This window comes from Sapajus apella, unplaced genomic scaffold (assembly GCF_009761245.1).
Source record: "Sapajus apella isolate SASKATOON/1434 unplaced genomic scaffold, GSC_monkey_1.0 scaffold2, whole genome shotgun sequence".
Classification (NCBI taxonomy): domain Eukaryota; kingdom Metazoa; phylum Chordata; class Mammalia; order Primates; family Cebidae; genus Sapajus; species Sapajus apella.
The window spans coordinates 14,344,170-14,360,042 of NW_022436942.1; the positions used below are offsets into that span (position 1 = coordinate 14,344,170).

At 33.2% G+C, this 15,873-nt stretch overlaps 1 protein-coding gene across 7 annotated transcripts in view; it reads right to left on the minus strand.

Annotated features, from left to right (window-relative positions):
• The window catches only part of USP15 (ubiquitin specific peptidase 15), a 145,911-nt gene that overhangs the window by 17,923 nt on the left and 112,115 nt on the right, over positions 1 to 15,873 (minus strand). For 4 of the 7 annotated variants that reach the window (XM_032284471.1, XM_032284484.1, XM_032284507.1 and 1 more), the window contains 3 exons: positions 7,284 to 7,457; positions 4,973 to 5,131; positions 4,669 to 4,893 (listed from right to left, as the gene is read on the minus strand). In XM_032284471.1, coding sequence (XP_032140362.1) covers positions 4,669 to 4,893; positions 4,973 to 5,131; positions 7,284 to 7,457 — 558 coding nt within the window. Of the gene's footprint in view, positions 1 to 4,668; positions 4,894 to 4,972; positions 5,132 to 7,283; positions 7,458 to 7,730; positions 10,073 to 14,361; positions 14,508 to 15,873 lie in introns of those variants that run through there. The other 3 variants (XM_032284491.1, XM_032284500.1, XR_004270618.1) reach the window with 3 other exon arrangements.

Genomic DNA, 15,873 nt, shown 5'->3' on the forward strand with positions numbered 1-15,873 from the left:
AGGTGTGTGCCACCATGACTGGCTAATTTTTATTTTTTAGAGACAAGGTATCACTATGTTGCCCAGAACGGTCTCAAAATCCTGGACTCAAGTGATCCTTCTGCCTCAGTCTCCCAAAGTGCTGGGACTACAGGCATGAGCCACTGCACCTAGCCCCAATTTTACTATCTTAAACTAATGGTTACTGTCTAACCACTACTTCTTACTTCTCCTGGAAATGCATTCTTATCTATTCTTGGCTTGCACAGAGATTTCTATTCCTTTTAACTCTGTTTTCTCCCAGTTAACCAGCTACCTACTGTCTTCTTGCCCTTCTATCCAGGCCCAACATACTTTATCACAAGCTTTTAATGTCTTTGTTACTCAATTTTACTCATTCCACTCTTGCTAAATTTTCTCAGAGCTGTTCAGATGTGCTTGAGAAAATTTCCCAATTTTAGATGCTGGTGTGCTACAAATTCACAGTGCCCAATCTCAACTGATCCTTTGACAGTACCCAGAAATAATTCTGCGTATCACATATTTGCTTCTTCTCTCATCTATCTCAATAGCTATTTAAAATCTTCACTGGGCTGGGTGCAGTGGCTCATGCCTGTAATCCCAGCACTTTGGGAGGCCAAGGCAGGTGGACTTAAGCCCAAACATTTGAGACCAGCCTGGACAACATGGCAAAACTCTATCCCTACAAAAATACAAAAAATTAGCCAGGCATGGTGGCACACGTAGTAGTCCAACTACTTGGGAGTCTGAGGTGGGAGAATTGTTTGAGCCCAGGAGCCGCCTGCAGTGAGCTGAGATCATACCACTGTACCCTAACTTGGGCAACAGCACAAGGCCCTGTCTCAAAAAAAAAAAAAAAAAAAAAAAAAGTCTTCACCATTCTTTAGGCTTCCTATTTCACTTCTGCTCCCTTCGTATCAGCAGAATATCTGTTTGACCTCAAAAACTGAAGCTACTGGGTGGGAAAATCTCCAACTTCCTGTTTTCCTACTAACTTATTTTAATCCATGTAGCTAATTTTCTGTATCTTGCAACACATGGAAAGAGAGGTGTCTATCATCTTATTTACGGCTAGCCTTAGCATCTATGCTCTGAATCTACGCTCTTTTGCTTTCTCTGTGACCTACACCCAGCAATTGTTCTTTCTTCCACTTTATGCTGACTCTTGCATAAGCACTGGAATATAAAGTCTCTCAAAAAGCAAGAGTCCCTCATTGCTTTCCCTCTAATAATTCCCTTCTAATTATCTCCCCCTCTCCTTTATATTATAAATAGCTTTATTAGTGGTATCTATATTACTAACTTCCTTATCTCCCGTTACTTTTTAACCTGTTTCCAAGGTTATCAATATTGTTGTACAACTTACCAGTTTTTTATCGACCTCTTTGTAATATGACTGCTGACCACTTTCTCCTTAAAAAGTTCCCTTTCCTTATAACACAACTACTTCTTAATTATTTTCTACTGTTGTTGATCATATTCTCCTTTTGAAGCTCTCCTATAGTGTTCTTCAGAGTTTTGTCTTTAGCCCTCTTCTCAATTTTATATGCTCTCTTCAGACGAGTAACAGTATCTCCCGATTTGCTTTGGCCAGTCCTGGATTAGCCTGCTATCCTAGTATAATTGTTAATGACAGTCCCTTCTATTTTCAAAAGAGTTCTTGCTTAGATGATGAATCACAAGGTCACCTTAGCCTTAAGTAATCTCATCTTTATAAAACACTGACTATCATTTTCACAGAGCTCATTGCCCAATTTGTATCTAAAGCAGTCTTTCTCCTTTGGTCTAGATAAACAAATTCAATGCCTACTGGATATCTCTACCTAAATGTTCCTCATGCATCTGTAAGTCAACATTTCCAATGCTAAACACAGGTTTAGGTCATGTTAGGCCATCATGCTCAATACTAAAATAGATTCCTTCTTCAACTTGTTCTTCCTATATATCCCATTAAAACAGCACTACTGTCTCCTGTTTTCCAGTCAAGTAAACTTGGCATCATTTTTGAATATACATAAACATTTTCACTTCCCACATTCAACTGGTTCTTCAAACTACCATCCTGACACGAATCTTCAGCGTTCAAGCGTTTGTCATTTGTCTGTCATCCGATCACGAAAAGCTTCTTACCTGGTCTTAGTACTAAGCTTTTCTAACTAATTGCTTTGCCAGCCAGAATCATCTTTCTCAAACACAATTCAGGCCATATAATATCTATACTTAATAGTCTTTAATGGCTTCCCTAGTTTTTAGGATGAAGTTCAAAATTCTTACACTGGCATCAAAGTTCTTTGTGATTTATCTCCTGCTTGCTATATTAACTACCTGTAGGTTACAGAACTGGGCCATGTCCTCTTTTGCCATAAGCTTTTTGTACATGCCATTCTCTTGGCCTATAATGCTTTTATTTCTAGTTTTCACGTGCTTACAACCTAATTGTCCTTCAGAATTCATCATAGGCCTCATAACCAGTTTGGGTGGGTTGCTCTTTCTGTGTTCTCCTGCAGCACCCTGTCATAGCAATTTTCACACTGTATGACTAGCTTATTGAAGAACAAGGAGTAGAAACACCATTATATTTCTAGCACCTTGAATAGCACGAGAGCCCAAGACATAATACATATTCAATATTTTTCCTAATAAGCTTCTATGACCTAAATCAAATTTAATGATGGGAAAACTCAACAAATAGGGCAACTCAGCTAATTTCACTTATCAGCTGGTTAAAGCACAGTGTTAATGAAATGAGGTAATCATTTTGTATTTGAGTTGTTACTGCCTTTAAATGGGGGAAAAAAAAAAACCCACGAAACACAAAAACAACCGAATTTCTCTGTGCTAATCATGGCTCTCACCTCCACAAATTCATATTATTGGTCACCAAATGAGAAAAGCGTAAGTTAATGAAACTCACATTGCTAGAAAAATAATTTAGAGCCCAATTTATGGAAGAACACTTATCACATACATTATAGACTGTGTAAATTAATGCAATTTGCCACTATTATGATATCGATTACCTTATATTATTGGCATGGGAGAATATTGTCTTTAACAAATGTGCTACAGAGAAATAAAACATCTACATTTATTTTTTGTTGCAGTAAATTTATACTCATTATTCTATACTCTCTTGCTCCATTACACTCATTGGTGTATCTTTGCAAAGTTACCAACTAGAGAGGTAAGGATGTGGTCTGGCACTGCTATAGTTTCTCACCACTGAAAAGAATGTTGACAATCTGGTACTTATAAATAAGTGAGTAAGTGAATATCTAAAGGATATAACTTTAAAAATGTGAACATATATTCCCCTGGCCAAAAGTAAAAGCAGGGCTTTACTGGCTCTGCTCACAGATAAGGACAGTACACTTAGAACTCCCCAATGAACTACTGATATGCGGGCACTTTGTTCAATGAGTTAATGAAGAAAACATAAAGCAGTAGAAAAACAAATGGCTTAAATTTGCATAAGTGAGTATATAAGTAGTATTTATTAGACTTTAATTACTTTGAATGAAAGGTCTGTGTTTTTATGAACACTACATATACCTTGCTTTTGTTGACAGTAAACCCAAATACATCCCTGAATGGTAAGATCATAATTTTGTTCAAAGCATGGCTTTCATATAGATATCATGACTATTATGCACTGACAAACTGAGCTATTTGGCTAAAGATTTACAGAAAACAATCTTCTAAAGCAAGAATCATATCTGTTTTGTTTAGTGAAACAGCTTTATAACCAGTAGGTGCACAGTTAAGTACCCTAATGAATAAAATTTTTGAATACTTCCTGTGCATTAATATCTACAAGTCACAAGAGCTGGAAATACAAAGGTTTACAAGGTCCCTTCAAAGAACTTGTAGTCTAGGGAGAAAAGATAAAAGTAAACCAAAGGTTATAATAAAAATTGTTAAGTGTTAGAATTTAGGGAAAGAGAAGGTAGAAAAAGAAAGAAATTACTTTCACTGGGATGGGTCAAGCGTCAGAAGAGAATTAACTGATTAATAAATAAGGGAGAAAATACAGTATTTTGCCCACAAAATATAAATAATCCAATTACAACACTAGGTAATAAAATCAGGCAGACAATTTGACAGTTAAGACTTACAACAGGACTTTTGTACAGAATAAACAATATGTGATATTTCAAAGTATTAAAAATTAGAGATCATTACTGAACTAAATATTTTTAGTCTAACTACATTTCCATTTCCTTTTAAGTTCTTAAAATGCCAAAAATTACAGGTATTTAAATGTACTATTGTCACATTATAATTTAAAATGTAAAGTATTATCTTTATTTCCAATAGGCAATAGTATAAAAAATTATAATCAACACTAAAGAAAGTTGAACTTTAAAAAATATAAAAACTATAATGTTCATCTTCATAAGCTAATATTCATCCCAATATTATAAAAATAAACTTCTCACCTTTCTTTAATGAGAAAAAGCCTTTTGAAAATTTTTTATATGGTATACATTGCTCTTTCAAGATTGTAAAAAGTTACACTAATTTCCAAAGTATTCAGCTTATAAAATCTCTTACACAAATAAGCATTATTGATTGGGCTTGAGAATTCAACACTTAATTTTTATAATAAGTACTCAACACTAATTTTTTACAAAAGCAACAAATGCAAAGAAAATAACCATGATTTACCTGCATAGGTTTGGTAAGCGGATCCATTCTAACTAAGTAAACTTCCAAGGTACGCTCTTTTTTCATGGGCAACGGAAGTGTCAAGTAACAAAAAGGATCGAATGTTACTGAAATCTTAGCACACTCAGGACAAACTAAAGTTGATTTGAAAAGGCCATGAAAAATATCTACTATGATAGAATCATTTCGTTTTAAATGGTTTTCCCAGGCTTCTTCAGCAACCACCTATAAGGATAATAGACACAAATTAGAACGAGGTATCACAAAATTATAGCAATGGTGACAATAAGATCATGAAATTTACCTTATCTGGCCTTCCATCTGCATCTTTTAATTGTATATATGGTTTTTTCCTAATTCTATTCAAATCCTCATGTAATCCATCTAGTAGGAAAGCTAATAGTTCTTGACAGTCTTGCTGCTGATATCCAGAGAACTGAGGTGCAAAACGTCCTACCTGTGTCTGTAAGAAAGGCAAAACCATAAAATCAGTTTTAGGAACCGGGTTGATTTTTAAAAATATGTACAATAGATTCTCATTATTCATGGATTCCACAGTTGTGAATTTGCCTACTTGCTAAAATTTGTTTGTAACCCCAAAATCAATTCATGGTCATTTGCGGATATGTTCAGTGTGGCAAAAAATTTGAGTCACCTGATATGCATGTTACCAACTGGGGTTGAACAAGGTGATGCTTCGCCTTCTTGTTTCAGCTCTCAATCTATAAACAACTGTCCTTTAGTAGTTTATTTAGTGTTACGTTTTTTCATATTTTTGTTTTGCTGTTAATTTCAGTATTTAAAATGGCCACTAAATGAAGTACTAGCCAGCTACTGTTCCTAAATGCATGAAAGCAGTGATGTGCCTTATGAAGAAAAAGCATGTGTTAGATATGCTTTATTAAGACATGAGTTACAGTGCTGTTTCCTATGAGTTCAACGTTAACGACTCAACAACATATACTAAACAAGTTGTTTTTAAACAGAAACATATGCAAAACAAAGTTATAAATTGTCTGGTTCACGAAAATGTTGTGAACAAAGGCTTGGAGGAATCGCACCCTATATTTTCCCTAGGAGTAATGGTTCAGTATTTATTTCAGTGTTTGTAGCAGCTTCATGGAACATAACTACTGTGAATAATAAAAATTGTATACATGAACAGGAATACATAGGAATTATATTTTGTTTTGCATTCCTCAACAAAGCTTATATGGGACAAAATAGATCAACACATGAAATCTTTAATATATATAAATGTACTGATCTTTGTTTGATCATAGATTTCACTGTCATTAATTGTTGTTTCACTATTTGTCAAAGGATTTTCCAGATGTTCTCGATTCTTAGCTCTAGGTATTCCTATTGCCTCCTCCTATAAATGTTTGATAGGTAGACAGTAAGAGGCAGGTTCTCATCCTTTTTTATTACCACATATAAATAATTATGTATCTGAAAGCATTTTAAAGATAAGTACTTTAAGTTCTCATTTAGTTTCTATGTGTAAAAGGAGGATGAATCTCATAGAGATAACCAATACTAATGTCCATGTTCAATTTTCCTAATCTTTGCATCACTAAGTATTTTTGAATGAGACTGAAGATAAATGTAATAGCATAAATCATCTTGTGAAAGAAAAAAGTCATATATATCAAGAACTTACTTACACATAATTTTAAGAGAGAACATCTACCAAAACGAAACCAAGTAGAAGGCTGGGTAAGGGCTGAGACATGGTTTGTCTAGACTACTGTGTCCAAAGTTCAGAATGTTAAGGAAGACGAACACAGAGGTATTTTGATTTGCTGGTTGTTTTTTAGTTTCTAAGAATTAGTATATAGTTAATAAAAAATGTTGTCTAGTAGATGTTCTATATGAATGCCATTTAAATTACTTGTATAAATAATGACTTAAAACTGCTTATTCTCTTTATAAGTTTAAAATTTCTCAAAGTTTCACCTATATAATTAGGACATTTTTTTTAACAACATGAAGTTAAATTTCAGCTATAAAGCTAAATTTCAGCTCAACTTTTATTTGAACAATAAATTAAATTCCTTGATAAGTAACAATTCACAAATGTGAATAGCCTTAAAAGTTTAAGAACCGTACTGAAAGTACATTTAATTTTTAGTGCTTGGTGTGCAGACTATTTTCATTTTGATAATTTTTCAAATTCATAATGACTCTCAAAATTAAATGAGTTCTTAGAGTTCAATGACATGCCCAAATTCAGTCTTTTACATTTATGCAGAATATTCATATAGGTTTTCCAGAGATGTACTGTATTCTAAAACAACTATGCAAACACTCATTGCTGTTTCGGTAGTCATTCTTGTACCATACCAGTGTTTTTCAACTTTTTTTTTTTCATTATTCTCCTCATCCCAGATTTAGATGTTAAAAAAAAAAAAACAAAAAACTGATCAACTGTTTCATATCCCCCCCCACCTAAATTTTATACCACAGATATAGTGCATATCTTTTTATGTACTGTGTTTCTTTGGAGGGCCATAATCCATTTCAATAGCTACTCTTTTTCACTCCCCCATCCCCAAGAACCAATTTTTGTACCCTTGTAGGTGTCCTTGCTGAAATGCATTTATCACACTAACCTTAAAGGCTCTTGGGGTGACGTAGCTAAACTTTCCAGACCACATTTGCTTGATCAATTCAGCATAAGATTTAGCTATTTCACCTCTCATTCCTAAGGGATTGTCAAAATTCAGTTCTTCTTGATACTTATCATTGAGGAAATACTCAGTAAGTGGAGGTGTGTTGCTCAAACACTGCAAAGAATAAAATATATTTTCAAGTAAAAGTAACCATACTGCATTTTTCTTAAAACAAGTTAAAATGAAGAGAGAAACAAACTGATTTGCAATAACACATAGAGAACAATTTATATGATGGTTTCTTGCACTAATAACTGGTCAAATAAACACTCAAATGATGCACTCAACTATTCATTTCCCAAATTTCAAAATAATTACTTATAATAAATGAAAATGCTAATATCTGCTGCTGTAAAATCTGCATTAATTTTAACCACAGCAAACTACCTGGTAACTGGGAGAGCAGCTCAGTTTTCTTTCCTTCTTTTACTTGATTGGTAGAAATTATGGATTGTCTACTCATCCCAGGCACCTGCAAATTAGCCTGAGTAGGTAAAAACTGAGATAGAGTGCAAGCAAGAAATTAACTTAATAGAGGTATTTACTGCTTCCATTGTCAATTATTTATCATGAACAAGCAGCCTTTAAACCTTCTTTGGTCAACCATTTTTAGAAGAGACAGTACAGATTACTTGCGCCTGAGAAAAGTATACGAACTCTGGCTAAGTGTGTTCTCACTTCCAGCTTTTCTCTAATGTCATAAACGATGCAATTTTCCTTTATGGCAAAATAAAAACTATAAATAAGTTAATTTTTCACCTCTTTCCAATTCTGAATTAAATAGTCATATTTAAAATAAAATAGATGGCAGAAGTACAATTTTTCCAAAATATTTTATCTCAAGTTGGAATAATTTTAAGGTTATGATCCATATAATTTGACCTCAATACAAACCCAGTACTACATTATCAATTAGATGTCTAGAATATGCAATGACTAACACAGACTTATAGTCACATGGGTAAATTTTGCTGTTGTTGTAGCAAGATATTTTTGTTGGAATTAAGTGGCAAAGTGCTGCAAGGAAGCTAGTTGCTTGCATGGAAAACAGTAGAAACCCACTTCTATGAGAGCTTGGATTCACATAAATGGAAATCAAAGTTTTTTGAAGCTTGCTTATAGTCATTTGTATTAAGTTAGATAGGTTTGGTAGCTATGAAAGGTTCAGCCTGTTGAATTCATACAGATAACTTAGATACTATAAACTGTGACTATATACCATGCATTGTTTAGCTAAAATTCCCAAATAAGCATAGACAATGTTTACTTAGTTTTTAAAAATAATTATGGTACTCAATTTTGTGGTTTCAATTATAAAACAACATGTTTACTGAAGTAGTCAATAATATCTGTTTAGAAACTTTCTGTGTAATACAAATAGTATTATTTATTATAAATTGCTAGTCTGGCCCCTACCTCAAGGCAAAAATTCCATGATATATAATATCATGCAATTTGTGATTATATTATTCTTAGGGAATGAAAATAATAAAAACAGCTAAAATGTTTGGAGTGAGCTATACAGGCCTTTAGAGTCATACACCTATTTTCAACAGTAGAACTTTTTATGTATGTGAGCAAGAAAAAGAGGGGTATGCTACAGTGTAGGAGGCAATTAAGTGAAAGGATGCTTCCCAAACTTTCTTCCTAACTCTTAGACCTCTCTCATAATCATACTCCTTTTGAGTTTCAGTTTCTCTTCTTCTTTGTATTATATATCCTTTTAATTATAAACCTAGCAATAGAGGGAAGTCCAGGCAATTTAGAATACATCATTGCTACACAGGGGGTAAATGCCATCAGTTACTATCATCTGATTTAGTACAAAATAAGATCAACATTAAATAGTCAGGCAAAGGAGAGGTCAGATAGCAATTTCTAACAATTATCAATTGCTTTCCACTTCTTATAATTTGATCAGCTCAGGGTTATGCTAAGAATATAACATTCCATTATTGTCTGTTAATACAATTACATAAAGAACCTAATTTACAAATATCTCGAAAGAACCAAATTGCGAAAACCTGGGTAATTCTTAAACTTTGTTATTACTTAATTATTCACATGTACTCTTATCTTGGAAAGAGCTTACAGGTATAACTGAAAATTTTTTTTTAGCTTTCCAATAGCATCCAGAGTGATCTCCCTAAAATGTACATTTCATCATGTTGCTTCCTTGCTATAAATCCTTTAACGGCTCTCCCTGCTTACAGATTAAAAACTCAAAATTCTCAGAAGGCTCTGTCTTTTGCTTATCTATGTAGCTTCATCCATTTCTTTTCAACTGTTCCAGCTCTATTTAATAAGTCATTCATCCACAAATTCCCTCACTCTGAAAGTTTGCAACATTACTCCATCAACTTGAAAATGTACTTTTTTGCCTTACTAACTTCTATTAATCCATCAAGATTCTATAAATCCATCAAGATTCTCTGAGAAGCTTCCCTTAGATTTCCCTATCGTGTTTCCTCCTGTAAGTTTCCTTAATGCTTAGCGCTTACTTTTATTACAACACTTATTTGATAATATACTGTAACTTTTAGTTTGTTTTGTCAAATGGACTGAGACCTCCATGAAAGCAGGTACCAGGGTATTCTTATTTACATCTCTAGCACTGAGTGTTACGTCACCTGGCACTAAGCATGTGCACAATAAATGTATGCTTACTGAAAATATTTTTGCCTGTATTTAGTAAAGCATTTATCCTCTTTTTACTCTTTTCCTTTTTTTTTTTTTTTTTTAAATAAGACAGGGTTTCACCATGTTGGTCAGGCTGCTCATGAACTCCTGAACTCAGGTGATCCACCCTCCTTGGCCTCCAAAGTGCTTGGATTACAGGTGTGAGCCACCACACCTGGCCCTTTTTACTCTTTTCCTTTAATGTTTGGCACAGACAGGTCAATAAATTTTTGTTGAATGAAATACTACTAAATGGAGGAAAAATATATTTGTAAAGAATAATCTCAAAAGTATCTTCAAGCTACCTAGGTACTAAACCAAAGGAAGGGAAGTACCTCTTAAAAATTTTTCTGCCCCATTGTCTGATTTTTCATTCAATTCACTATCTGCTTTGTAAATGATCCTCTGCTTTGATTTTTAAAAACTCCTTGAAACAGAGACCAGCATTTATTTTCACAGTGATACATGCTAGTTTCAAACTGACTATAATTCAATGTTAACAAATAACAACAAAACATAAATTATTTTAATGATAAGTAACTTGCCTGTGCTATCTGTGAAGATATCATAACCAATATTTAAATTCAAGCTATTATTAGTCCTAAGTGGGCCCAAACAAGCATTCTATTTGTTGAACATACGTTCTAACAAGCTATGCTTCCTAACAATTTGTACAAACACATATAAATACAGAAATTCAACAGTGAATATAATTGTTCTACTAATACACATATCATATTAGTTTAAAAACTAAGATGATGTCAGATGTTTCTTCCTCATCATAAAAGTACCATCCTTTCCACCTTCATCTTGAAAACACCATTAGGAGTCAATATGTTCTTTTTTTTATTTTTCTTTTTTGAGATGGAGTCTCACTCTGTTACCCAGGCTGGAATGCAGTGGAATGATCTTGGCTCACTGCAACCTCTGCCTCCCGAGTTCAAGTGATTCTCCTGCCTGAACCTCCCCAGTAGCTGGGATTACAGGCACCCACCACCACACCTGGCTAATTTCTGTATTTTCTGTAGAGATGGGATTTGACCACGTTGGTCAGGCTGGTCTCTAACTCCTGACCTCAGGTGATCTGCTTGCCTTGGCCTCTATAGCACTGGGATTACAGTCGTGATCCACTGCACCCGGCCATGAGTCAGTATGTTCTTAAAATAGTATAAAGACCAGTTAAAATATTGAAAGTTCTCATAATTTTTGGCAAATTTAAAGGCATAAATAGAAAAAAGATCAAACAATTAAAAATACTGCCATGCCCTATGTGATGTTATATCAGTATTCAATGCCATAATTCTGGCAGGAAAAAAAACACCAGTTTTTTTTTTTTTTTTTTTTTTTTGAGATGTAGTCTCACTCCGATATCCAGGCTAGAGTGCAGAGTGCAATGGCACGATCTTGGCTCACTGCAACCTCCACCTCCCAGATTCAAGAAATTCTCCTGCCTCAGGCTACTGAGTAGTTGGGATTACAGGCACGTGCCACCATGCCTGGCTAATTTTTATATTTTTAGGGGAGATGGGGTTTCATCATGTTGGCCAGGTTGGTCTCGAACTACTGACCTCAAGTGATCCACCTGCCTTGGCCTCCCACAGTGCTGGGATTACAGATGTAAGACACTGTGCCTGGCTGAAGCCAGTTTCTTAAAGTTCGTTATAATGTAGTTTGATTAGTAATTACTTTATGCAATTCATTTTCACATGAGGCTATCTTAGAACATGAACAGTTCTGACAATTATAAGAAAACTAGTTACTTGGACTGGCTGCAATTAAATACAATGTTTTAATGAACAAAGATAATTTTCAGTCAACAATAATTCATTGTACATTAAAAATTGATTGAAACATGAAGGAAGGATAAATGCTTGAGGTGACTGATGCTTCATTTACCCTGATGTGATTACTATACATTGAATTCCTTTATCAAAATATCTCATGTACCCCCTAAAGGTATATACCTACTATGTACCCATAAAAACTAAAAACACATACAATTAAAAATATGTGATTTTTATTGGTTTAGTAACGAAAGTAATAGAGTTCTGAAGTATCCATCTCAAAGATTCTTCTACTATAAAAAAATCATTTTCCCATCAGATGGGACTATCCCAAAACAATTCTTTTCTTAAAGACATATATGCTTTAAAAGTCTTCCATATGCAGGTAGCAGTAGAAAACTTCCCTTTTATCCTGTAAGATACTGAGTGTATTATAAAATCATAAATGTGTTGTGCCTATGTGAATATCTCTTACTCTCAATGCTTCCTAGACTGTTAAACAGAAGAAAATATCCTGCAACAGCCATGGTTGTTCTTAGTAAAAACTGAGAATATATATGAATGTATCATGAAAAACAAGAGACTATATATATCAACAGTATTAGTGAGTATGTTATTTTTGTGGCTACTTGTAAGTTTTGTGATATGTCTACCAGTCTCACGCCATTTGGAGCTATGCCTCTGTTATTTATTAGAGTTCAACTGCCTGACATTGACAAATGCCAAAACTTCAGTGTTTCAGGAGAACTAGATCTCAAAATTTATTACTAACATAATAAGGTCCAAATATGAGGCAGTAAGACTAATCATAAAACACATTTCTTAAGCCACATTTTTGTTTATATCATAATGGTACCTAGAGTTGGTCCTAAAATTGGGTAGAATTTAAATATGTTAAAAATAAAGCAATAGCCAGACTAAAGAAAAAGACTTTGTACTAACAGTTCCAATTTTTAATGCAAAAGAGAAAAACTTATATTAACAAGTAAATCATCTGTTAACTAGGTTAAATATTTTTAAATGCTCCACTGTAAGTTATTAGTACACAAAATTGACAATAGCATTTGAAAATTTAAGAATTAAAAAACAAAATTTCCTATTTAGTATATGGTAGACTTTTGGAATTCACTAACCATGATATAATGACTGGTTGGAAAGTTTAGGACATGAGCTATTAGGAAAAGTTGATCCATGAGGAATGATAAGAATGTCTAGTGTATGTGCAAGACAATTATTTAGTGAGAAGTGACCGCTAAGTGGTTTTGTGGTTTCAAACTGGCTTTGTAGTTCTCTACTTGTGCCTTCATATGTATTTTATATGGGAAACTGCAAGTAATAAGAGTACTCTTGAATTTGAATTAGGAGTCTTAAGACATATTCCTTAGTTTAACATACTGAGACTACATGCACTCTTGTCCGTCTTAGAATATTCATCCCCTATAAGAAATTCCTATTTATTCTCTAACACTCACTTCAAAATCTCTTCTAAATGTTGTATCTTCCTCCGTGTATCAAGGAAGGCTTTCTCTGGGCTAACTTGATACCTCGAACTCAATTATACTGCACTTGAGAGCCGAGTCTATGTCTTACTCACCTTTGTACCACAAGGTCTATCACAATATCGGGCACACTCAATAAGGTATGTGGAATGAATGACAACTTGTATAGTAGAAAGATTAGAAGTAGTCCTTAGAGAGACTTAGAGCAGTGAGAAAGAACTTGTCTAAAATGAGATCTGAATTGCACCCTGTTATAATCTGAATGCAGCCTAAAGCTCTCTAAGTTCAAAAATAAAAGTCCAAATAATGCCCAAAGAGGTTTTCCTAAAGAAGAAAAATAACCATTGTGACTTCCCCAACAACTATCAAGATAAATCCATAAGTAAAAGATATGCAAAAAAAATATATTTTGAAATATATTTTTATGAAGATCATTTCCCCTAAAACTTCAACTTGGATGCAGACATAAAAATTCTAAAAAGGAATTATTCTAAATAAACAAATGTCTCATCCAATGGACATTCTGTGATATGGTTCAATATATTCAGGCCATTAATTATACCTTGAAGAATTATTTATAAAATATTTGAATGGTTTATGCATTATTTATTAAACAATTAATTCTCTATTAAAAACTCTCTAATTATATATACCCTTCCTTAACCTAATATCTTAAAATTGGAATATTATGTGAAATATGATTTTCTTTTGTTATGTAATTACTTGGAAAGATGCAATGCACTGCACATAATTTTTCTTTATATAAACATGCACAAATTCTATTGCTCTTCCATTACTTCCAGGAAGTACTTCCACTAAGTATGTTCTGACTAATAAGCCTGATATTTCTAGAGTTCTCTGAAAAAATATAACTACTGCATGGAAGAGTCTCAATTTTGTATTTTGCTAAATTTCTACGTAAGTTTTTTTGTAAATTGAAGTCAAATAATATTCTACTATATAACCAAATCTCAAGTCGTTGTCAACATATTTTAGGAAATGAATAATTAATAGCCATCCCAATAACTTGTAATGCATTTGGAATTTCCCCAGTACCTGGAAAATAGCCAAAGTAATCCCCTTCAAAAAGAGAAAGTTGTCTTTTGTAATGCTGAATATGAACCACTCCCTTTCTGTTCAGGTGCTCCAGAAGCCCAATTCTCAAGAGATCATGTATGCTCACTATTTTAGTAAACCGGTAACTAGAACAGGAAAGAAAACAAACTTAATTTTTGATTATCTAAAGCTTTTGAGATGCGTAACTCATTCTATGACTGATAAAAATGTAGTACCACTCACAACCCTTAAAAAAATAGCTATACCTTCTAACTGATCAATACTAAAAATTAAAAGCCCAATCTAAATAAAATAAGGGATTCATTCTTATTTTGTTATGATTTAAAAAATAAAACCTGAAGTAATCCATGGTTAAAGTCATCTTGGAATATCCTCAAACATTTTTTTTCCTTGGATTTTAAGGTTAAATGGAAAAGAATTTTCAGATTTGCCATGTCAATTGTTTTCTAACTTATCATGACAATATTATAAACATTCTGAAAAGGTACTGTATAATTCCAAAGCAATCTACTAATATTGGGATATTGGCTTTAGTTCTGTAATGCTACACAGAGTGGATAACATAGTAAAGTTTGAGGTAAACTTTTCCAATTAAAAACTACAAATATGGGCCTGTTTCTTAAGCAGATTTTAAAAATGATATATATTTTAAGTCACTTAATGTTCTTATTTTTGTTATAGTTTTTCTAAGAAAGGCAAATCTCATTAAATTTGAGAGATCAATTCTGAAGATCACATATTTTGTAAGTGCATGTACAACTACAGCTGTTTGACTTTATATCTCCATTTTTTCTTCAATTTTTAAAAAAGAACAAACTTAGGCAAGTAAAATAGAAATGGATATAATTTTCCTCTTATTTTTTAAAACTTTTAACTGTTTTTTTTTCCTCCTGTCAGTGAAGAGAGGACTAGAATACTTAAAATATAAAAATGTTAAATAAAATAAAAGTAGTTTTAAAGGCAAAGTTTTTGAACTGAACAAGGATGTTGTCCTACTACTTGAATATATATCATTAATCTGGTCCCTATGCTTAAGACATGAATAAAATTAAACTTCATTTAAAGTCCCCACTGTTGTCCCTGCCTTCAAATTCTATGGTATTTCTTCTTCACACACTATTTGAATTAAATAAAGAATTATTATCAAAGTTCTAGGAAGTAAAAGTACTAGTACTGATGGGAAACATTTTGTTGGCTAACAAAGAAATGCCAATCCTTTTTTCCCCTCATCTATATAGGACCAAGGAAGGAAAATTGTAAGTTTGTCAAAAAGACTACCTATTACTTGCAGTGAGTAAATTCTGTAACTAGAGATGTCAATGTTAAAAAAGCCATGATTATGTGAAGACCATTAATTTTCATATTGAAAGTCAAAAAAATATGAATGGAGGATTCACTTATGACACAGATAAAAGTGAAAGTCTCTGTGATAATTATGTCACCAGCAAAAAGGCTATAAAATTAGGATAAGGTGTTTTTAAATAAGGTTTT